The sequence below is a fragment of the Bacidia gigantensis genome (genome assembly GCF_019456465.1).
Source record: "Bacidia gigantensis strain McMullin 20006 chromosome Unknown contig_244, whole genome shotgun sequence".
Taxonomy (NCBI): Eukaryota; Fungi; Ascomycota; class Lecanoromycetes; order Lecanorales; family Ramalinaceae; genus Bacidia; species Bacidia gigantensis.
The window spans coordinates 354,824-378,097 of record NW_025408600.1 but is presented as its reverse complement, the minus strand read 5'-3'; the positions used below and the strand labels follow the sequence as shown (position 1 = coordinate 378,097).

General features: G+C 47.4%; 7 protein-coding genes across 7 annotated transcripts; 3 read left to right on the top strand and 4 right to left on the bottom strand.

Annotated features, from left to right (window-relative positions):
* Positions 1–354: 354 nt before the first annotated feature.
* KY384_004804 (uncharacterized protein) lies at positions 355–1,960 on the bottom strand (the record flags this gene model as incomplete). Its single annotated transcript, XM_044813307.1, has 3 exons — positions 355–463; positions 534–655; positions 1,910–1,960. 3 exons carry the CDS (start codon positions 1,958–1,960, stop codon positions 355–357), a joined length of 282 nt encoding a protein of 93 aa, XP_044669585.1.
* A 1,341-nt stretch (positions 1,961–3,301) lies between these two features.
* On the bottom strand, positions 3,302–4,359 carry KY384_004803 (uncharacterized protein; the record flags this gene model as incomplete). Its single annotated transcript, XM_044813306.1, has 2 exons — positions 3,302–3,936; positions 3,999–4,359. The coding sequence occupies 2 exons, from the start codon at positions 4,357–4,359 to the stop codon at positions 3,302–3,304; spliced, it is 996 nt and encodes a 331-aa protein (XP_044669584.1).
* Positions 4,360–5,244: 885 nt separating this feature from the next.
* On the bottom strand, positions 5,245–6,974 carry KY384_004802 (uncharacterized protein; the record flags this gene model as incomplete). The annotated part of the gene is made up of 2 exons (XM_044813305.1): positions 5,245–5,635; positions 5,758–6,974. 2 exons carry the CDS (start codon positions 6,972–6,974, stop codon positions 5,245–5,247), a joined length of 1,608 nt encoding a protein of 535 aa, XP_044669583.1.
* A 937-nt stretch (positions 6,975–7,911) lies between these two features.
* Positions 7,912–8,403, top strand: KY384_004801 (uncharacterized protein; the record flags this gene model as incomplete). The annotated part of the gene is made up of 1 exon (XM_044813304.1): positions 7,912–8,403. One exon carries the CDS (start codon positions 7,912–7,914, stop codon positions 8,401–8,403), a length of 492 nt encoding a protein of 163 aa, XP_044669582.1.
* Positions 8,404–9,534: 1,131 nt separating this feature from the next.
* Positions 9,535–10,050, top strand: KY384_004800 (uncharacterized protein; the record flags this gene model as incomplete). Its single annotated transcript, XM_044813303.1, has 1 exon — positions 9,535–10,050. The coding sequence occupies one exon, from the start codon at positions 9,535–9,537 to the stop codon at positions 10,048–10,050; it is 516 nt and encodes a 171-aa protein (XP_044669581.1).
* Positions 10,051–20,580: 10,530 nt separating this feature from the next.
* On the top strand, positions 20,581–21,399 carry KY384_004799 (uncharacterized protein; the record flags this gene model as incomplete). The annotated part of the gene is made up of 1 exon (XM_044813302.1): positions 20,581–21,399. One exon carries the CDS (start codon positions 20,581–20,583, stop codon positions 21,397–21,399), a length of 819 nt encoding a protein of 272 aa, XP_044669580.1.
* A 637-nt stretch (positions 21,400–22,036) lies between these two features.
* On the bottom strand, positions 22,037–22,747 carry KY384_004798 (uncharacterized protein; the record flags this gene model as incomplete). The annotated part of the gene is made up of 1 exon (XM_044813301.1): positions 22,037–22,747. The coding sequence occupies one exon, from the start codon at positions 22,745–22,747 to the stop codon at positions 22,037–22,039; it is 711 nt and encodes a 236-aa protein (XP_044669579.1).
* Between the last annotated feature and the right edge of the window lie 527 nt (positions 22,748–23,274).

Here is a 23,274-nt window from a genome sequence, read left to right as displayed (position 1 = left end):
ATAGCCACTCGAGTTGAACCAATCATGGCTTGCCTTATGCATGTTTGAGGGCAAAGCGGTGCGATAAGACCTGCCGGCGGGGAGATTAAAGGAGGGGAACAGCCTTGGCAGCCTTGGCGGAGCGGGGCGGATGATACTTCTAACTCACCCGAACAGCTCCGCAGGCTTGTGCAGGTAAGATATGAAAGAATGAAAGAGCTCATGAAAGCTCACCGATAGCAAGGTGATCCGGTGGAAGAGGTATGATGGCGGCATCCGTGGATATGTACTGAGCGGTCTAAGACTGCTTGGTCTACCGCCGTCAAGAGGCTGTCTATGGTGACCGTCAATGCGCCAGCCTCTGTAATCCGACTTCTATGTTTGCACACCACCCGTTTGCGTGTGAGATTGAGATTGAGATTGGTCAGTCATCTCCAGGCCATCCGCGACCGCATCTTGCTGTCGATTCCTCTCCTGTGTCCGCCTCTTCCACCAAGGCCAGAACCAAAATAAAGCAAAGCTAAACCAGGGCAAAACCATTATCGGGAACTCACCAGACACTACACTTAGCCCGACGCAGGAAGCTGTAATTAGTGTCAGAACTGTCCAGGTCCAACGCCTTCGCCGACTTCTCCATGCCAGAATCGACCTCAACAGTAGGTACAGCGTTAGTAGGCTGTTAACCCCCACAGTTAGGAGCCAAACGGGGATGTAACTTCCACCAATACTCAGGATTACGAACGCAAGGCTCGGAAATACTGCGAGAACACGCCAGTATGTCGCGTAGTAAGTTGTGCTCCTGTATATGCTGCGCACAATGCTTCCTACTGTGAGTGAAAGTGGAAGAGTTAGAACGAGACAGGCTGCGGTCACGCCGTAAGTTTTCCAACTGAAGGTGAGTGTCCCCGAGGTACCGATTGTAGATACTAACGCTTTAGTCGAGTTTTGGGTATCTGTAGGTGAGTTGACTATCCAGTCAGTAGTCCAATTAGAGAACCCTGTTGGGCTTGCAGAATTTGCGGTGCTTATGTTCATGCCAAAGAATGTCGAAACGAATGAGAGTGGCAGGAAAACTGCAGCAAGGAAGGTTAGAGTGAAGTTCCGGCGATCATGCGCCAAAGCCTGGTGCTCGTAAAGACCGCTCTTCAGCTTGAGTATTTCTTTTTCCATCTCAAGCAATTCATTGCAGAGAAACTCCAGATCAGTCTTCAGCTCCGTCCTGCGGTCTTCGAACGGTTTCCCAGCGTTCCATAGAGGTCTCTCTCTATGTTGAGTACTTATCCATTCAGAGACGCAATCAAGGACGAAAACTCCATGCATTATCCCCTTGTAAGCGGTTGAACGACAATCTTCTAAATGCACTAGGTACCGGACTTTGTAGGTACTTGGGTTCTGGCGAGCAAGAATACTCTATAAGAATATCACGATCAGTACACTTGCGATAATATCTAGAATGGTTTACGTGCCATGCTATCCATCTGTCGATGAGCTTCATGCAGAAAGTCTGTCGTATCAACGATGATTATCTGAAACAATGCACAGACAGACAGGAAGACTTCGCTGAAAGGCGACCAGATTTGATCGATAGAAGTAAAACTTCTATTTTCCATGGACATAGATTCTCGGCGAAGGTAGAATGATTTTAGCGTCCTTTTGTATCTGAACCAAATAACCAATGTCGTTTCTCTGTCCTCTCGTCCAGGGAAAAGCCGGACTCTAGCATGGGCAGAACTTGGAGCCGCTTTATGTTGCTCCCACATATAAATCTGCAGATCACCCGAGAATATAGGTGCCTGTGATTGCCACTGAAGATGGATGTAATTGTGCTCGTCTTGTTGTGGATCTAGGTTTCCTCGAGATATCACTAGATATGCCAGGCCTTTTAGACACCCTAGATATATGAAATCTGGTTTGGGTGAGTCTAACGTACCAACAGAAGGTGGATGACGCCTGCGAAACGTTGTTCCTTGCCAAAAGTCATCTGTGGGGGCCTTCAAAGATCGCCACGGTAGGTGCAAAGTTTGGGCGATGTAAAAGGCAATAACATCATTTGGCGCGAGGGGAAGCGAGTGAAGACGCCCTTGGAGTGTTGCTAGTATCTTGTGGCTAGCACTAAAGAGTTTTGTGTGCGTCTGTGCGGTTGTGTCGTGAGAAAATGTGCTAAACACGGAATTGAGTTAGGATTGCCGATGAGAGGAAAATATAGTGAACGTACAACAAGCGTAGTCCATTCCCACAAGGCGAAAGCAGATGTTGAGATAACATTGACATCAAAGTCGAGAAATTCGCTTTATCGTCAAATAACAACTCTTCGACTTCACCTGGCTTAGTCAGTCAGTGACATGGTATTTTTTTAAAGGGTGGGAGCCAGTACTTTGACTCCCGCTAGTGCTCGTCTCCTCCTCAAATTTCCAACTGTAGAAAATTCGGTCGCTAAGTGGTTTGACAGATCTGTTCTTAAACCATCTGTAGTCGGTCCAAAGACGCCTGAAAAATCTTCGGTCTTCCCGTCGGCACAGGGAAATCTGAGCCTTCATGTGGCGCTCTACGACATCTTCTGGGATTTGAGACCGAGTCAACAGGGAGCTAAACTTCATTCTCAATTTAGAGACATATAAATCATCTCTTTGTGCCTCTAATGTCAGAGCGCGATTCGGAGGCGTCATTGCGACGTTTTCGAGCGATAGATATTGGGTCAGCTCTAGCCATATACAAGAACCACACAACTTCAAAGAGCTCTCCTGACCCAAAAGCGCATTCCCCTTTCACGGAGACAATGCTTCGATATGAGCAGAGAAAGACTGTACCATCTCGGGTCCTCAAGGCTGAATCGAGTTTCACGTGACTTCGCAACCATCACATCTTGTATTATTAGCTGCATTAGCGGAAGGAAAAATCAGGTGGGGGCGCTTCCACTGGCAACCCACTTCCTGATGCCCCCTTGAAATCCTGGTTAGCGTTAACCATGACGGAAGGATGCAGAGCAACCGGGTCCAGTTTGGTCGAAGAACAAGATACTGCGCTGTCACAACATTCAAAGCCCCTTGTTTCTTTCTGCTCTACAGTGATGACGCCGAAGCCGCACACCTTTCTCAAAGCTTCGAGCAACCTATGACAATGGCAAGCCAGCCAGGAAGCTCTTGTATGATTATCATCATCCGAGCTCAAGCACAGTCTAGAACTCGATCTCGGGACCTTCGTCTGCAGAGCTCCCGTGTATGAAACTTCAAGCAAGAGCCAAAAGAGAGTGTGGAGCATTGCAACGTGCGGTCGATGCCCGCTGGAAATCGGTCTCTATAATGGTCAAGTTTATCCCCTTGACTCATACATCATCCTCTAACCCTACCATCTTCAGGCTATCCTTCCAAAGCTTCTTTTCTCCCTCTTCATGGTAAGCCCAAGTCGCATATCCCACGGCCATCATCCCCTTCCCATCGCCCACGGGCGGAGCTTCCGCACAATCCTCAAAAAACCTGCCTCCTCTCCCTTCTGCCTCCCTACTTAGCGCTGTATATACGCTAGTAGCAGCGCCCTGCTCTGGACTCTTCATGTTTCTCACGATATCCGGCTGCTTCATCATCGCCTGCATATCTTCGCCCAAGTGATTTTGCAATCCGGTTTGTATCCCGCCTGGATGAAGACTATATCCGTGCAATCCGCGGTCGCCATACCGTCGCTCAATTTCATTCGCTAAATAGATGTTTGCAGTCTTGCTCTGCCCGTAGGCGACCCAGGGATTGTAGGCCGTCTTTTCGATGTTGTAGTCGTCGAAAAAGATGCCGTGAGTGCGATGACCGGATGAGGAGAGGGCAACGACGCGAGAAGGAAATGCAGGGGTGGAAGAGGAGAGGAGGAGTGGCTTGAGGAGTTGGAACAGGAGGAAGTGGGCTAGATGGTTCGTGCCGAATTGAGTCTCGAAGCCATCGGCTGTCTTGCCTTGAGGGGTAGCCATGACACCTGTACAACGAACTAGCTGAGCACGCCGGGTCTATGCTTGGTAATGTTGTGGGTCCACATACCAGCGTTATTTATCATGATGTTCAGCTTTTCGCTCCGGCTTTTGAAGACCTCTGCGGCTGCCCTGACGCTCTCCAAGGAATTGAGATCCATCTTTAACAATTCTACCTTCCCACTCTTGAGAATGTCGGACAATGCGTCTTCGCCCTTCTGGACGTTGCGTACACCAGCAAAGATCCTGGCACCTGTAGCAGCGATCGCTCGAGCTGTTTCGATGCCCAGGCCTGATGAGCACCCTGTAATGAGTACCACCTTGTCAATCAGCTTGCCCTCAAGACCCTCATCCTTGACGATTTGGAGAGCAGTTGGACGAGCATCACCAGGGCCTTTCGGCGCAGAGTGAGCGTCTGCATAGCGGGACATCGCGGATTGGAGAAGGTGGCGTTCTTGGGTCAATTGAAAGGAAGGATGCTTTTGCGCTGTTGTGTAGGTATACTTGAGGAGCTGTTGCTGCCAGTGTCGGAAGGATTTCAACATTCACGAGAAGAAAACAATTGGTAGGGACTTGAAGCGCTCGGAGCTTGGAGTAATTTGCCGCCCTTTGTATACATCACCCTGCTCCCATGCGCTAGCTCTAGAAGATCCATGTCGCAGCCAAAGTCATGTCCAAGTTGTCTTGAATCATGATTCAAGAGTACCCATCATGTTCGAACATATTGTCGGCGCAAGGACCTGTCGTCCTTTGGTGATTGGGCATCGTAATTTACTGTGTATGCGCTAGAGATAGCGTGAGATAACTTTACAGTATTCTAAGATAAAGTCAGCTGACTTTCCTTAATACGAAAAGCCGGCGCGTAAAATTACCGTCGAGATAATCGGGCGAATTGAAGTGAATCATTTCCTCCGAAGCATGCCATCCCACCAGCTGAAAAGCAGAGTGGCCAACCATCAAGTGGTCCACTTCAAAGCCCATACTCGATCAAAATGGCACAACTAATGGGTTAAAGGTTGGTTTGGAATTGTAAAAGGATTGGTAAGAGCTGATAGGCACCCCGATTGGTCTACTTACAATGTCCCAAGCTCATATTCCATGGAAATGTCAATAAGAATGCCTTGAAACTAAACGGGCACTTGGATAGTGGGTTTGCACTTTGGTTTAGACCGCTAGTAGTTGGCTCAGCCTCTAAATTGGTCCATCTACCAGAACCCCTGGCGGTCCAGCAACCCATCTGGATGGAAACTTTGCCGTTTCTGAGGCCTCTCTGAGTCTTGCTCACGTTTGCGTATCCGGAAATGATTGACTTCTAATTAATCAGAGGTATTGACATGCTCTTTGGAGCGCAAAGAGCTCAGTTCTGGCTCGAGTCTCGGCTGTTTATCCTTCCACGGAAAGGAATGCTTCCACCGATGACCAGAAAGTTTGACAGTACTGCCTAATCTATCCTCCTTAGAACTCAAAACTTCGGCAATACGTCCATCTTGAGGACTTGGCTCACGGCCAGTTGGTTCAACAACGAGGTCCACCAGATAGTACTTGATCCCGTTTTGCATCTGCGGCTGCACATTGACGCAAACCATGAGTTTACCGAGTTCCATACAGGTCCCCGGTGCTTTTGGACTGAATATCTTCTGAGTCTCCTTGGAAAGACAATTATCATGAATGCTGGTCGTCACGTCAAACCCAACATCGAACGCGTTTCTGGAACCCAGCATGATAGCGAACTTTCCACTGCACTTGCTTTTGATTATGATTGCTCCAGAAAGCCCATTGATTTGTTTATTGATCTTAAAAAGACAAGGTTGATCGCGGTGGGGGGCCACTTTTGCTTGCACTCAATAGCAGGCGGCGCAGAGTAATTTGGGCCGGAATACCAGATGATTACAACCAGCTCACATTCACGAAGTAGGCCGTTTCGAAGCTGAAATACATGTGTAGGATAGAAATCTTGGGGCCTGTTTGAAGGTGAGCTGCGTACATAAAGTGTTTCAAGCTTTCCTCTAAGACCAGTCTTGTAGACACTTTGAGGCTTCACTCTTGTGTACTGAAGATGGCCAGTAGGAACACGCTTCACATAGATACCCAAAAACTGCACATAATCTGGAGGCGCCGGGCAACGGAGCGCTGCAAAATAAAGGTCGTCTTTATGATGACGGAGATGGAGTTCAATCCGGAGACCTTTGTTGCTGACCGAGTATGGAGTGCTAGCTTCCCCTTCGCAGTATGGAAACACATCGCCTGACTCTGCGAAACATGCAGGCGAGTTCGCAAAAAGCCCATGATGAGAGTCTGCTGGTAGTTTGGGATCGATCCAAGGAAAGAGAGACTGGTCGTCCGAGTTTTTGATAATTTCTTCCTGCAGCCTCAAGAAGGCTTTCTCGCCTTCTCCATAAAGCATAGGCATATTGACTTCGAAGAGTCCCATAAGACAATATGCGCTGTCTTCGATTCGGGTTGTGATTCTTCGAGATGCCCAAGACATTCTCTTTGCCACACTTGCACTGTCAAAGCCAGAAACACCGGCAAGAATATCCTCATTGATACCGGTTATCGTCGATATGATCCCACGCAGTGAGAGCTTGCTGCCGATCTCAGTCCAGTCACACGAGAAGAAATTCATGTTTGATGGCGCAATCAACTCTTGTAGAGTCCAGCCCCTTTGGAACCATCTGCTACCCGTCAGGGCCGACGTTGAAATTTCGAAAGATGTGTCTGCGGGCACATCTGCAAGATAAGCAAAGCAAATGATAGCCTTTTCGTACCACTTATACATGGAATTGATGGCTTCAGAAAGCTCGGCACTGCTGTCTTTGTTGATGCAGCAGGTATCAATCCAGATGTACTCCAGCCCACGGCGGAGAGCTTCTTCACAAGAGCTTCGAACCTTTTCGTATCCCTTTTTCTCTCGAGCCTTGGCTGATAGCATGTCAGCGAAGAGAACTTCATCTTCTTGCCATGTGTGCGAAAGAATGGCATAGTCCGGGATCTGATTGCTTGGAAAATCTACTAGCTGCAGAGTCGAGGTATGCAGCAGCCGCATATCGAAGAGTGCAGCACTAATGACACTAAAAGTCCATGTCTCTCTCTACTGAAAATATTGATGAGTTTCGTTGCACAAAAGTATGATGAAAGGCATAGGCAGCGAAAGCTGAAGATCCAATTCAAGGCGGGGTAGGGTCCGAGGCCTGTCGATCCTCTAGCCTGTCAGTATTGCTGAGTGGAGTAGGCTGAAGCTTTCACAAATTAGACACGTCCCCATTTTGGTTGTGGTTCTGGTAAGATGTCATCCCGATGGATCTTGCACAATTATATGCAAGCTTTGCAGGTGGTGACAGTCTCGGTAGCAGCAATCTCTTTTTCGCCAGGAGAGGTGCAGATGCTCATACGTGCAAGTTTGTTGGCCAGCGTGTAATACTTCTTTGACTAGTGAGACCTGAAATTTCTTACAAACAGCTCAGAGCATTGGTGTGAATTTGCTCACCAAGGAGTTAGCCAGCTCTGAATTTGCGTATCGTGGCCGGTACCAGGACAGTAAGTTGCTCAATGAAAGACTTCTACTATCGCGGATTGCTGTTGTACGTGGGGCAAAAACGATTCACGTTGTTACTCAAGCGTCTTGAATGGACAGGCCATGCCTGGCTAGTCTTCATATTCGATGACAAAGAATTGAGTACTTACTAGAATAACAGCATAGCTCATCTGGTATCCTGCTTACGTGCGGAAATATTGATCCCCTTTTTGGATACTGTGTCAATCCTGTTTGTGGCAAATCCCTCTTGTTTACGCGCTTCCCAATACGCGGAATTACACACTGCAGCAGGTTGCTATAAAAATTGGACGCGTGCTTGGATGACTCTTCTTTCCTCCTCACATCTCATGGTTCAAGTTCACACAATTTGCCACCCTCTTGCATGACTTTGTACAATTGCTTTGGAAAGTTCTAGTCATAAATTCTCCTCCAAACTTCTACCGCAAACATGGTCCATTGGACTCGAGTTCTTGGCATTATCTTCATTATCGCTGTGTCAGTAGGCCTCTGGGATATTGCTGGCTCGAATATCTCCCAACTGCAAAAGGCGAATCGACGGTTCACAGGACTAGATCTGATCCTATTCGAAACACTGGGTTACAAGCGAGAAGACATCGTGCGAATAGACAACTTCAATAATTTACTCCAGGAAAAGGTCAAGTCGATCCATAGATACGTGGGTCATCAAGTCCGACAAACCCTCCGAGCTAAGAGCATCAAACATGTGGACTGGCAGACTGTGATGAAGACCATGAAGGACTACGTGGTCTTGAGTATTGAGCAGGGGAAGTTTGCACAACGACGCCAGTGGCTACGTCCCGAGTTGAAGCATATGGCACCATACCGCGGCATTTACACTGAGAGTGTAGTCCATTGGAATGAGGAAGTGACTGCCTTCATACAGACTCAGGTTTTGGACTGGGCGAGATACATTGTTTAAATGCAGGTCCGACGTCCTACTGAGTGCTGAATCGTGTTAATTGACATTCTATCTAGACATTATACCCTACGGGTCCGAAGTCAATTGCCTGAGGCTTTTTAAGGCTCAACTGTTCGCGATTTCGATGAGCGACGAAAAGTTTGAGCACAGACTCGGCACCTAAATCTGCAACAACAACATCACTTATCTTTCGGATCCCCACGCCATTTTATTCGAATTCTTAAAATTATCTTTCCATCGGCCACAGCCAGCTATGTCTACAGCCTCACAGGCGGAACTCGAAATATGCTGCTTCAAGACGGGCTTGGAGAAGCCAGTCCTCATGGTCAACTAATATGACACATCCTATTCCTGGGCTTGTACTTCACGTGAACGGAAGTACCAATGATGTGGGCTTGATCTCATGTCTGTTACTGCGAATACGATGGTAGAGTAATTTGGGGTTCTGAGAATTGAGTACACAAGTTGTAATCCACAGATCAATTTGGTTGGCGACAGATAGCGGCAAGACTTTTTTCACTTGCTATGTATGGTCAAACACTGCGTGTAGTCAGCTCTGTACCGCCTCAAGAGTCTTACGCCATTGAGAACGCCTGGCTCGATCCTAAAAAGTAAAGTTTTTACTTGTACGCCGAGACCTTTCGCTCTCTCATTGGACTGCCATCTTCGCGACTTCTTTGTATGACGAGTTTTGACTGAATTGTCTGTTCACGCATCCTGAACCCTTTTCAGTGCTAACTTTGAGTGTGCTTGAATCTGTTCACAACAGACGGTGCGGCTAGCTACATGGTGTGGCTCACCACCACCGACAATGACTCAAGCCTATCAAATTTGAATATCGCAATCCCCAATTCTCTTTTCCACGTTTATAGAACGATTTTAAGAAGGCTGTTGCTCCTATGTCTCCAATTTTCTTTTATCTGGACCATGTTGAAGCATTCCCTGCCCGAGCTCCATTATGACAGGCCACTCGGTGGCAAGACCTGCTTGTTTGTGCAATCGGGAAGCAGCGTCAAACGCAACACACCAACACCTTAAAACCTCCACGTAAGTCTCAAAAAATTTTCTTCCCTCTAATTCCACCTGAATCTCCCCAGACTATCCAGCAAGTTGAAAGCTTCAGATTGCACTATGGCCAAAATTATCCTGCTCATACTCATTAGCAGTGTCTTCATGTGCACTCCCTTACTCCTAGCAGGTCTCTTTGGATTAAAGCCTCCGTATCCCATGTATGAGCTCGAAGATGACTCCCATGATTTCACAGAGCCAGATCTAGACTATCTGGAGACCATAGGCTATGACCGAAAGGAAGTCTCCCAACTACACTTCATGGACGACCAAGCTAGCGAACAGTTAGCTACACTCAGTCTCTATACAAAGCTGGGAGTCCTGAAAGCCTGGGATCCAGAGACAAAGACCCCGGTGGAGTGTAATATTACGCAAACAAATGTGGAACTCTCCAAGCTACTGAACGACATGAAGAGCATCATTCAGCAGCGACGTCGCTGTCTTCGAGATCAACTTGAAGAAAAGTCGCCAAAGCATGTCCGCTGTTTCGTGGCGCTGGATCTTGTCGCTGGAGAGTTGACACTGGAAGTTGCCCAACTAAATATCTTGATGGAGCAACTTGTCGTTTACATGACCTAGAGGTAAGTACCTACCCAACCAGACTTAAGAGCGTATTTGCAGCTGACACTTCCACCAGAAAGTGTTGTACCTTCACACATGTATGCACTGCCCTGAAAAAGAATCCGATGAACCTTGGAGAATGACAAAGTACGCTACAGACGAGGAATACCACGGCCTAATCACTCACGATACGCTCCTTCACTTTTATACACAACTAAAGAAAATAACCATACATAGGGGGTGGAGATCAAGCACTTGCCCGACATGGCCCTCTCTGACATTCATTCAACGTTACGACTGCAAGATATGCTCAATGGGACAGCCGAAGAGCTGAGACAAAAAGGATGGAGGTCCTTTAGCACACGATCACAAATGTTTCCAAGATGGATCTTTCGGTTTATTACTTTTCTGTCAGGCAAATCCCTTGTGTAGATATTCACACATCACCATCAATACATCTCTCAATTTAGTCATAACTTACTCAACGAAGGTGTCCCTCGCGGTTCTTTGTGCTCTCGCTGTTATCCACTCTACTCTAGATAATCAAAGCCCACCGACTCCGAACTGTGAGAGAAGCTCATCACGTTTGTCAGCCCGATGAGCCGCAACATCGGGCGATAGTCATTGACATCACTCATATAGGCACTAAACACCATGTCATCTTTTGAATGTAAAGAATTAAGCTATGGTCTCCTGCAACACCGAATCACGAAAGCCCCTGCGTGCTTTTGTACGTGAAAATAGAAATTTGGAAATACGCAAAAATGTCCGGATATCAAAGTTCCCCGACATCCAATCAACCATTGCGATGACTCTGCAACTTCAATTTAGCTCAACATATGACAAAATAAAAATTTCATATTCAGTCCTGCTTGGAAACCACCTTGATACTCGGGATTTTACGGAGCTGTCAAGCCAGGATCTTGACAGCGGCTCGGGTACGGAACGATATACTTTCCATCTGATCGTCTTAGCGGACAGCGGTAAGATGACGGCTACCTTGCTTGATCGCAGCCGAGGATAGCCTTTGTTCATGAAGGCACCATTGAATCTTTGTTTGGCAAAAGTTGTTGGTCACTTTTCATGACTTGCGGTGGCATGATACAATTACGCTGATGCGTCTTGAGTCTGTGCGATCACCAACGAACTCCTATGTCTTAATTGAGCAACGTACAAAGTTTTCAGAGAGCCCCTTCATGTAGACGAGGTGATGTTGAGCATTGTACTCGGTCCTGGGACGATGAGCGAATGTCGCGTGCGTAAACCAGGTAGACCAACGAGTCGTAATTGAATCTTAACTTTAGTATTACCCAAGCTGGTGGTAGTAACAGAAGGGACTGTAGTGATGGGCGCGACTGTTTTAAGTGCACACTTGGTAGAACTACGTCTTGTCCTACACTCGTACGAGTTCTGCGCATTTTTAAGGCAACGCTGGACGTCTAAGATGCTATGGGTTGAGATAGATCGAGCATTGCAGTCATTGTCGAAGGGGAACAGCCTTTCGTAGTTCGGCGGGTTTGCTATGCTGCGTAGGAGTTTGAGTGGGAAAAGGCGGTGGAGAGTGTTTCATTTGGGCTGGATGATTTACTGGATGTCAGCCAAACTGGAGCAGCGTGCCCATGGCGGCTTTCCTCGAGAATAGAAAATAATCACAGGTCTTGGATATGACCATAAAGATACGCTGGGATCTACGGTAGCTACTCACCTAGAGGTGTTGCTTGCGTTCGAGTACCAGCCTGAAACATCTCCTACCTGGGAAGCTTGGCTCATGTTACATTACATGATGGTCACTGAAGCAATTGTCACAAATGGATTGCTTGCCTGATGTAAATGGAAAATGGTAGGAAGCTGATTTCTTGCGGCTCAATATTCGGAAAGGCTGGGGCTATGCACCGCCTTATTGACCTGAACGTATTTGGCATGTCCCGGTATCATACGGCTTCTGTCCCTTCCAGCTTGGGGGTCCCCAATCGTTAAAAACACGTCTTCGTACGGCAAATGTTTGGAGAGCGCTCAGAATACTTCTCCATTACCAGTATATTTCTTCGCATAATGAATAGGCATGCATGATTTCGACTCTCCAAATCCGCCATACCCCTGAGCTATCGAGAATTGGGCGTAGTACCATGCACGTATCCGATCACTCGCATCCACAAATTGATCAAAGAGCCTGTTTAATGCCTCACTGCGACCCTTGAACCTGGACCTCACTGAAGATGACTCAATTTTTTATCTGTATCCCAATCTTTAAATTTGAGCTGCCCCCTTGAACCGGAGCTGATTCTCCAAAGATTCCTCGTCCTACCACTACTTTACATAGTCACAGAAGGCCGCTGTGGGAGTAATCGATATTGAAGGGAACGTACTCGATCTAGAGAAACCCGGTGGTATCCATATTCCCTCGGATGCCTCCTATGCTAAATAGATTCTTGTCCAAATCAAGGAAAACATGGAACAAGAGACTTTGGACGCACTCTTTGATGAAGGTGCGGAGGTTTGAGAAAGAATAGACGATCTCACTTAGCTTTTTTACTAGACTTCCTCCAGTTTCGCCGAATTAGAATCGATTCCTTTCGTAGAACGTGTAGTGCCCTGCTGGGCAAGGACGGCTGCAGCATCAAGGCACCTGAAATCGACGGGAGGGTCATAGAGAGGGCCTTTTCAAACATCGGAGGAAATGTCATTGGCAGGGTAACATGTGACGCATGCAAATGAGGGTCCTGAGTGGACCGAGCACGTACAGAGACGCTCAGTCTTGTCTTGACGTATCGTTGATCGTGAACCAAGGGTGAAGCATTGTAAGGAGGGGAAATTCCAGGTGCTTCCTCAATACTTCGGGGAAGTTTCGACCGCTCTCGAAGTGACGATAGTGAATTCATCGCTGGCACCCAGAGTCTTCCCCGTTCCACAATTGCTCGCAAGATTTTCGCATTCATGGTGATAAGATCGGAACAAAGACCAAAGACACATAGCGAGTTCTAGGATAGGGCTAAATAGTCCCTCTATGACGAGTCTGTCAATGCGCAATACCACTGAGATCTACTGCGTGCTTGTTGATGCTCAATTGCGCACGCGAGGTGACTTGGGATGCTGACTCGGTAGCCTGCCGCGGAAAGAGACGGCAATCCTGTAAAAAGGTCTTGTGTTGGCGGTGAAAGGAGGAGTGGGGCAGGAGGAGAAATGCAATGTGAATCTTTCCGAAGAGTGATGATGTCACCGTCGAATCATGTTGGAATAATATCAAGCCAGTTCCACCTGCAGAGGGCCAAAGTGCATTCATTGGGCTTCGTTTGCCTCGTGCATGATAATAAGGGTAGTGACAGCCGCACCCACGTGTCTTTGCCGGATGAAACCTTATACCGTCATCCGACTACATCTTGCTCTTGTTGTAGACACTCGCAGCGTTTGTAAACATCGAGAAAGGCTACTCGACTTTGACGTTGCGGTAGTCGGATTTGACATGCTCGGGCAATGCTTTAGGTCTTCACGCATCCTGGATCCTATCGGTTGGCATCCTGTGGCGAACTACCTGCCGACCCCAGGTTTGCCCTCACATGGTGAGGTTTACACACGTGATGTCTCTTTTCCCGAAGCACAGTTGTCTCTGACGATCGAGTATTTTATAAGACCATACAAGACTGCCATCTCATGTAATTTGGGTCTTGTCTTCTTGCTTCCTATGTAACGTGTGCTCCACCGTTGTTTGAGTCTTTATCTAGCGAGTTGTATAGACCTAGGTACATCACAAAGACGAGGGCTGTAAATTGCGGACGCTGGTACAAAGGCTTGAGCGAACGCGATGGGTTTGCCAAAGGTGGTCGTCCGGCGCGTGTCAGCCAGTAAGACTTTATCTTGGATACGCTGCATGCTTTCGACAAAGTCAGCTGCATTGCGCTCAAAAGAATGAACGCGGACGACTTACCTTTCCCACCATGATATCGAAGCTTGAAGAGACACCTGGATTGAAGACCACATCATCAAGCAGTGACGACCCTGGAGCCGCGATTCCTGTTACGTATCCCTCCTGATGTCGATGTCAAATGTCTGCACGCTCCACATTGGCCCGCCAGTGGTCTCTGGCTTTCCACTCTTATTATTCTCGTGAGAGGATCAGGATACAATTGGCAGTCGAATCCAAACATCTTTCTCGAGCTTCAATTCAATCAGACGTGTATGTATGGACTAGACTCGCTTTCCGTTGCAGTTCAAAGCATTGGAGCGATCATCACACAAGCCACCACGTATCCCTTTGAGCGCCGTGAAAGACAATGTCGAGCTTACTGATCCTTAGTAGTGCTTAGCAAAACAAGCAAGCTCTGATCGCGGAGGTCTCACAGACTCATTGACACCATATTCATTGTTGAAGCTCTAGCACCTCACAATCGTAACAATCATGTGATTCTAAGCAAGAAAGCGACGCTCAGCTTCTTGCAAAAGTGACATGTTTACTCTGGATGTTTTTACTGTTGCTGTTGCCCTGCAAAGCAATGCTATATTTCGTAATAGCCCTTTCATCAACGGCATTACCTGCATTGACGTCACCAGTAGTGCACTACTGTGGCTTCTCGTCTGCTACGACCGCTAGTGCCCCATGATCTTTAAAAAAAATCGGGTTTAAAAATTGTTAAATTTAATTATTATTTCCTCACAGTTTGTCAAAGAACCCTCACTCTACAACAGTAACCTCTGGCTGAAACTTCTTGGTACAAAAACTGTTCGATTTTGCTACAAATTTAGATCTGTACGCCAATTTCTCTTGATAGAGAGGCTGCCTAAGGATTTCTCCAAAGAAAGACGCACTTCACCGCCTTTCATAAACTGGCAGGACCTGGTAATCCAAAACGTCGTAAACATGCTTTAGCTCAAACGAGTCTCCTTCAAGGGCGGATCGAGTTACCCATAGGTTTCGTCAATGAAATTCTAGTTTGTAGCAAAAAGAGTCTGCACCTTGTCATACTTGAGCAAAGCGAACATCGCAATCTCAAAGTAGAAGCAGCCCTCGATGTTGGCTTCGACGTAAAGTATTTTACATACAGCACGACTGCGCGGCCAAAGGTGGTAATCAAATGTTGTTTTTCGGCATCCTACCAAGCCGGCACGCCAGGCGTTTCCCATCCTCTCCCAACTTTTCCCCGGAAATTCTATGCGCATCTTGCACTTTATCCTGCGGTACCTTCGTGTCACTCTTCACTTTCAACAACGCTGCCACCTACCATCCGACTTGTTGCCGCCATTATCTGCTGGCGGCCAATTACAGATCTCCTCTAGTATACCAGTGATTGAAAAATAATGAGTGACTGAGCAGCGACAACGACTGGGAACTGCCACACCCTCACCCCGCTCTGCTTCGAAATCAGTAGCAGTCTATCAAGACTCTTGATCAAGCAAATTGCAACCGTATGAAACAATCAACGTTCTTAATAGCTACTCACTGATGAAACAACACAGGCTGCCCCCCTCTACATCTTGTCCCGTTCGTGCTGGCTGTTGTCGGGTGCTGGCTGAGGACCACCACTTCCTGATCCAGAAAATATCTTGGGGGCAACAAATCTCTTGTTATACAGCAACTACATATCACTTAACAGTGATTAAGACCCCTCTTTCGGTCATATACACCAGAGTACCTCGTCGCCCGCGTCAGACAAGCAGCCTATACGTTTCAGGCCTGACGTCATCTCAGTCCTCACGCTCGCTCGCGCTCGCTTGCACTCAAGGTATCTCATTAATGAAACAATCCACATCACAGTACCATATTCCAGATAAAATAATGACTTTATTACTGCAGACAGACGGGAGTCCACGGAGCCAATTCGACCCCTGCCACGACCATTGCATCACTGCAACTATACCATCAATTCTGCCCTTTCCTTGCAGCGTGGCAGGTGTTATCATCATCCAAGAGAGTGCTTCCAGGACGACCAATTACGTCGGCATCCCCATCCCAGTGCCCTCAACCCTGCCTGGGTGGCCAGCTGCCCCACATGTTGTCTGCTCAATCCTACGTGGCGCTTCTGTTTTTCGCTCAATTACTTTCAGCGACTGATGCCGCACCGACCAGAGATACTCAAATTGAAGGGAACCAACTCACTTGGCCACTAGCCGGTGACATGACTGACCTCTTCGGATTAATGCTCATTTTCCTCAACATCGACGTCTGGATGCGGAGGAGGGAATTCTTTAGGCTACCGGTCAGACCCGCCATAGTGCTGGCCATTATCGGCTTTGCTGCATTCACAATAATGACCGATCAAACGACGAGTCCGCTTTTGCTCTTGAGGTAGGTATCTTCCCGGTACTGAAGACATTCCGGTATCTAATGGTATGCAGTCTTCTGGCTCTTGAACTCACATTTGCTGTGTACTTCGCACAAGCACACTATAACGGCAGGCGAGTCATTGGTATCCTGTGAGTTGTTCCGATTCTCAATGCGCCGACGTGCGTGATTAACTAGGTCTAGTCTGTCAGCAGCGATTGCCATCTCCTCCCTCGCATGCGCAATGTTCGTCACGCCTCTTCTGCGCAGGGTGCCTGTGCTTTCAGACGATCCACAAGAGATCACACTCAGAGGGAAGTCATTGCTACCATGGTGCACTGTGTTCGTCCTCTTTTGGTGGTTTATGGGCTGGCTTTTCCCTCGCTCCCTCGGCCACGAGGATAGACACCAAACACCGAACATACCGGAGCGAGGCCAGCAGAATCGCAATGAGGACCATGACCAGCGACGCGGATAGCAGTCTCGCCCCCAAATGACCTGCTGTTCGGAAGATTTTCCAGCCAGAGCTACACCAAGACTTACCAAAGTGCAAACGTCGGAGGTCAAAGATACGTGATACCCCCCATCAGCTTCCCTGCTTTGCACATCTCGCCTCCTCGACCGACAACGAAGCCTTCCGAAGTTTGAACGATATTATACCCTTTTCGCCTCCTTCAGCAATGGAGTAAGCGAGATCTTGTGCGATAGAAAGAGTCTGAAAAGGCTCTGATATGCTTTTGACTTGAATCCCTTGGACATCACTCTAGACATACGATCACGAGATCATCGACGGGCGAGTGGGAGGGATATGGCCTTAGTGATTAATGAATGGAGTTTTCTATTGCATTTTGGAATGATGGCATCAAGTAGAGCGACAAGGAGTGGCGAAGATTACCCATGTCCCTGAGTGGCAGAAGAAGATGTGTATAAGTGGCAAAACATACTACCATCGCTGAAATCATTTTCGCTTGTCATTAGATGTATGATAGTATTTCACATAGACAAGGTGGTTCTTCATATCTGCTGAGGACATGTGGGATAGCATCCTTGACTTGCGCCGTCAATATTCGCCATGACATCGAAATTCATAGTCTTGGGCTTTGGTTAAAGCACTGTGTCCGAGGACAATTCTTCGACATCAAAGTGCAGAGGTGCGCTCATTCCGGGCAAGCCACGGCATTCTCGGACCTCCTCTACAATAATGCCGGACGTCCTGGAGGTATTGTAGCCCTTTTCAAAGTCGTTCCGGCAGGCCCTTTACATCCCGCTCTTTCACATCAACAGCCTGCAGCAATTACAGGCTATCTGACCACAACACTTGAATATATCTTCTTACGGACTCAGCGATGGCAGATTCCCTCCAAAGTCTATTACATCCGGCTTTGTTCGAACCCTAGGGAGGGTAAAAGCTGGATGAACCTTGGTCGATCAAGGGCAAAGGTAATAATGAGAGAACAATGGCTGCTGCATGCATTCATCTACGGGTCCGCAGTGACATGCAAGGGTAGCTATTTCATCATGCGCTATGCTGATGCATCTCGATTTCTCGCCATCTCGACCTCTCATGCTCCCTCTCGAAAGGCTGGCGGGTAGCGGCGGGGATCATGACTGTAGGTGGGCATGAGTAGCGTCACTAGTTATCTTGCTGCCTTTAGCCCTCGGAGTCCTTAGCAGAGGCGCAGCCAATCATACCTGAAGGACAGCCCGCTATGGAGTTCGCTATGGCGCGCTGTGCTCATCTTACCCCCCAAAGGTGCTAGCGTCCTGCAAGTCTCGGATCGAAATTCTCAGCCTGATTCAATCCCCCCATTTTTCACGTTTTCATCTCTGTGACACCAAACCACCAAACGTCATCACTACAACAACTCATCCCATGATGAGCATCGAGCGCTCCTCTATGATGTTAATCTGCTATTCACTCAAGACTTGCACGATATATTGAATTGATACGTTCTGGCTTGTCCCCAGCCTAGCCTTGAACGTAGAGAGTCATATCCCATCCATATTGCTGTCAGTAGCGACATCTAATACACCAACATGTCGCTGAGGCGCTCGTGGTCTTCAGACCAAATATGTAAATTCAGATTTGCCCGTTGGGATGTCGCACAGTTGTTAAATTCTCACCGACTACGACAAAAATATGATAAAGTACCCATAAAAGACGCCGCAGAACTATGTGTCAACTTGATTCTTCAAGTCGCATGTGTACCTCTTATAGCAACTTATGATCCAAAACACTCCACCAGAGTACCAAATGTAAGTCTCAATACTCGAAAGCTCATTGTTGAGATGCAACAGTGCTTAATTGTTGCAGCAAATACATCTATGCCACCGCAATGTTCAGATACCACAGTTGATCATAGACCCTCCGCCTGGCCTATTCCTGTGCGCCTGCCTCCTTTACGCTCTCGCGGTGGGCTCCTTCCATTCACTTCACTCGAGAGATCGGAATCAAAATACATTCGTCGCGATTGGTCTCCTCTCAGCCGTTTTTCTAGCCTCTATACGCCACGACATCAACTCAATCAGAACTTTTGCACCCAGCTGCACCACGCTTGCTCTGCTTTTCAGCTCCCTGAGTCATCGATTATTCCCAGAGTGGAGAGCGGAAGAAGAGCGAGAAACATGTGAAGAACATCATACACAAGGCTTGAATGAGAAAGTCATCGGTCCGGATACCAAGTGTTGAGAGAAGTCACAGAAGCCCTAAGACGACTGTGACACTCTCCGCCTTGGAGGGACTGAAGGTCATAAAAGAGCCGTGGAATTCCGACAGCACGTACACTTAAGCCTGTGGAGGCACCTTACCCACTGTGGGACTTGAGAGACGTGGGTCGAGGACGGCCATGAAGATTTTCTGGTAATTCCAGACCAAGATTGACTAGCCACATGGAGCTCAAACATCATACGTCCAGATTGAAGTGCATGAAATCTGAGCTTCAAGACCGCATTTCGGATTTAAGGTTCTGCGGATCAATGCAAGACTGCGGAAGATTATAATAATTGATATTGAGTTTGCGGTCATGAGGGGAGCGCAAGCTCCACAAGTGGAAGAGCGCAGCTCGGAAAGCATGTATCTGTACATAACAATCATATGTTCATCAGAAAGCCCGCTCGAATTAGCGGGAGGAATCTGCAATAGGATTTGTTGTCTCTTCCCGCTTTTCAGGTAACGTGATCATTGACTGTAACAATATGCCGTAAGGATTTCGTGAAAATTTCCAAGTTTTAAGATCATCAAATTATGACACTCGGAATGGTGAGCGGCTAAAATTGATTTGTAGCATACAGTCATTGAAAGAGGGTAACGCTAAGGAATGAAGTGAGCCCGTGTTGGAACAGGCTCGAATTGGCAGCTGAAAAGAAACGAGCAAGAGCAAAAAGGGTCATTCTTAGATGCCAAGAATAGTACTTTGGAGTCAAGTTTGTGTTTGGAAATGTTTTGATATTGTTTCCTCTGAGGGATGTCGTGGTCTTGATTTTGTTCTTATATTTTCTGGCAAAGCTAGGATCAGATCATGAAGCGGAAGATGAGTTGAGGAACATATTCGAAATCCTCATCAAGTGAGGAGTACTCGCTTCAAATTGCTATGTCTTTAAGTTCATCACACAAGATAAGGAAAAATTAAGGAAACTCTTTCATTCCGAAGATACATTGGATTTTGAGACTCGGTGGCGATATCAATCAGGAGAGACATTTCGCGTCAAGTATGATATCAGGCGACTTACGAACAGCTGATTTACGAGTGGTCGATCTGCGGAAATCCCAACAAACGGGAAACAAAGAGATGGAAAGTACTATTCCTCAACTTAAATGCAGGCCCAATATTTTCTTCTCCTGTTAAGAATACGAATGATGGTCCTCACCCTACATCTTACAGATACACATATACACTACGAAATCAGGGTGAGAATGTGCTGAAGACAATTTTTGACGGCGGTTGTCAGAAAAATAGAGCCTCTGCCTATGTTCGCAAGCAAAAGGCTGCATCAGCACTTCTGACCCTGAGAGACTGATCATTGAGGAGGCCTTGTGAAACAACTGCTGGAAACTCATTCGCAGGGCACCAAGTGCTGCATGAAATTGACACAGAGGCGCGGGCGGAGTGCATGCTCATACGCAAGCACGTAGCCTGCAGCCCTCACGATCATTATCATAAGCGGAAGAACTCCTCAGATACCTCCTTTGCCGCATCCTCTTGTATTATCGACTATTTGACATTAACCAAAATGACTGACACAACGTTGACTTCGGCTCCGAGACCAACATCATTGCCCTCAAAAAAACCAATGACATGCAGCGCCTGTGTGATAAATGCTCAGTACTCGAATTTGCTTGGAGCATATTTCGCGTATGGTACTCCACCTCTTTGTATCCCACATTCACATTGACGTCTGATACTCGAAGAAACAACGGCTACGTCGTTTACCCTGCATACTCCGTCCTGTCATCTCATGTCGACGGGGAAGTCTGTACAACCACCTCGGTAGGACCAATAACTCTGCCGACTCCGTACACGGCGACCTTTGACGTTGGACAAGACCAACACAGTGCGATAGCGTCTGGACACTCTGCCTTAGTGGCATCACTTACTTCCAATTATCATAATATTAGCAGAAATCCGCCGTGTACGCCTGGAAAACTTCAGGCGGTAGGGAAGAATTATCTTCCATCACTAGCCGTGACCATCGCAACCACTGTTCCTCTGGGAGTAATTTTCTTGATTAGCATAGGCATCTATCTTGGTCGGAAAGCCCTCTCAAAGGAAGCACTCTCGCGCCGCAGGTCAAGACTCTTAAGCAGTGACAAGGCCTTCTTGTCACATAAACCTGAGCTTGCTGGAGACAGCAGCTGGCAGGAAATCGGTGGTACTCCAATACAGAAGCCTGAATTGGCCGGAGACGATAGCAATGTGGTGGAGATAGCAGCGAGTGAACGAAGAGCCGAGCTCATTGCGGACATTGACACGCACGAAATGGCGGCAGCAGACCTTGGAAGTGAAAAACAATCGCCCCAGAGAGTACATCTGGCGTCAGAAAGTCGGGGCGCCTCTGCACTTGGAGAGTTGGGGGCCGGAGAAACCGCAAAGGAATTGCCAGCGCGATCCCCGTAGCGCTGGCTGGGAGGAAAGCATCATTAAAAATGTCAAGCCAGCTCACAGGGACAGCTTGGAATGGCAGGGAGTTGCTATGCTCTACTCGACTTGTATCTTTCATCATCTCTTCCATGATGGTAATATATCCAAGTCTACCATTCAGCAGTAGGAGAATGTGACACGAGACTTCGCTGATCAGCTCAGGAGAAACTGAATACCAAAACAAAGTCTACGATTAACGGGTGGTGTAGGCATTGACGTTTGCAGAGACACCTTTATGCAATTGCATCTAGAGCGAAGTCGGCGCTTTGAAAGAATTTTAGGACTTAGAACGGTTTAACTTTCTAGAATTGATTTCCTTCAGGACCCTTTTGACTGTTGAAAACCAGTAATTGTACCACTCATAGTCCAAAATAAGATTGCACCTGGTCTGGTCAAACAGGCTACCAACAATGCAAACCTATATTCCCCACTGCGATCTACGCTACACTATTATCTGAATAATGCATGTCAAGCTATGCAAGTAAGAAACACAAGGTAAGACTCAGAGAGAAGGCGCCTATGCATTTCTCAACCAGCAGAAAAGGCATCAATCGTTGCACAAAATGATTACTTCAAGACTCAATCTATGAAGAAATCAGATTTTAGCATCTAATTAGTAATAACTCGCCTCTTTCCCTTTACCCTTCGTCTTGGGCACGATGGGTCCTGCAATCTCTTGCGCCTTTACAATGACCGCATCCCAGACCCTGCGCATGTCGTAACGGAGCCCGAACAGATGGTAAAAGAATTGCACGACGGCGTGGTCCAGTATCACGACCAAATCTCCCGGCTTATTGGCGTTCATATCAAGCACAACATCATACTCGTGGTACTTTCCAATCACCAACTCCTGAATCGGCGCCTCCCACAGGACGATTCCGCTATATTCCGTGTCGATAAGTGTGAGAATTCCTCGTGGATACTGTCGGGAGAATCCTTCTGGATTCAGGATCGTGCCTAGGTCCACCAGCCTGATGTCAAGTTTGTCCCTTTGATCAGCGCCGGGCCATTCCAGTGTGCCCTCGGCAACCCATGTCTTGAATACCGTGTCCAGGAGTTCCTGGTTCGGGTTGAACGAATCGACGTTTTCCTGATTGAGGTTGAAATCCCCAATGGAATCGACGTATTTGCGGTATATTTGTCGCACCCTCTCTTTATATTCTATTTCTGGTATCAGCACTCCTGAAGTCTTAAACCATGTGAAGGTGGTCTTACCCCTAATAGAAAAGTCGAAGGTTCTTCCCACCATTTGGTTTCCCTCGTAAGTGCGACCGGCCTCACCGACAGCGTGCTGCTCTGTTAGACGGGGTTGTCCTCGAGACATTGCGGGTTGTCCTCGAGACATTGCGGATTGTCCTCGAGACATTGCGGGTTATGTGTCGTAATTGCTGTTGAGAATTGGTGATAGATGTCAAACTAGTGTATACTGTTTTGAAGGAAATGCTGTAATGTAAAAGAACGGAGACTTGAGAAGGCTCGAAAGGACAATAAACAGCCATCTCGCTGGTAAGACAGGAAGGCGCGAGAAAGGAAAGAAGACTGCTGCACAACAGGAAGGCACGTCCATATAGCGTTCTCATGGACAAGTACCGCAGTGGAAGGATCTGAGATTAGGAGAAAACGTGATAATTAAGGCCTGCCCCAAAAGGGTTGAACGGATGAAGTGAATGGAAAATCGGCAGCTGCCTGCGTCATGCCACAAACCGGAAATTGACCACCGCCCATAACCAACACATCACCTTGAAAAAGTGAAGGCTCATGCATGATGAGTAGCATGCCTTCGCTATCAATAAAATAGTGAAGGAGCAGACTCTGCCTGCTGTTGCTATGAGACATTTTGAAATGAAAATC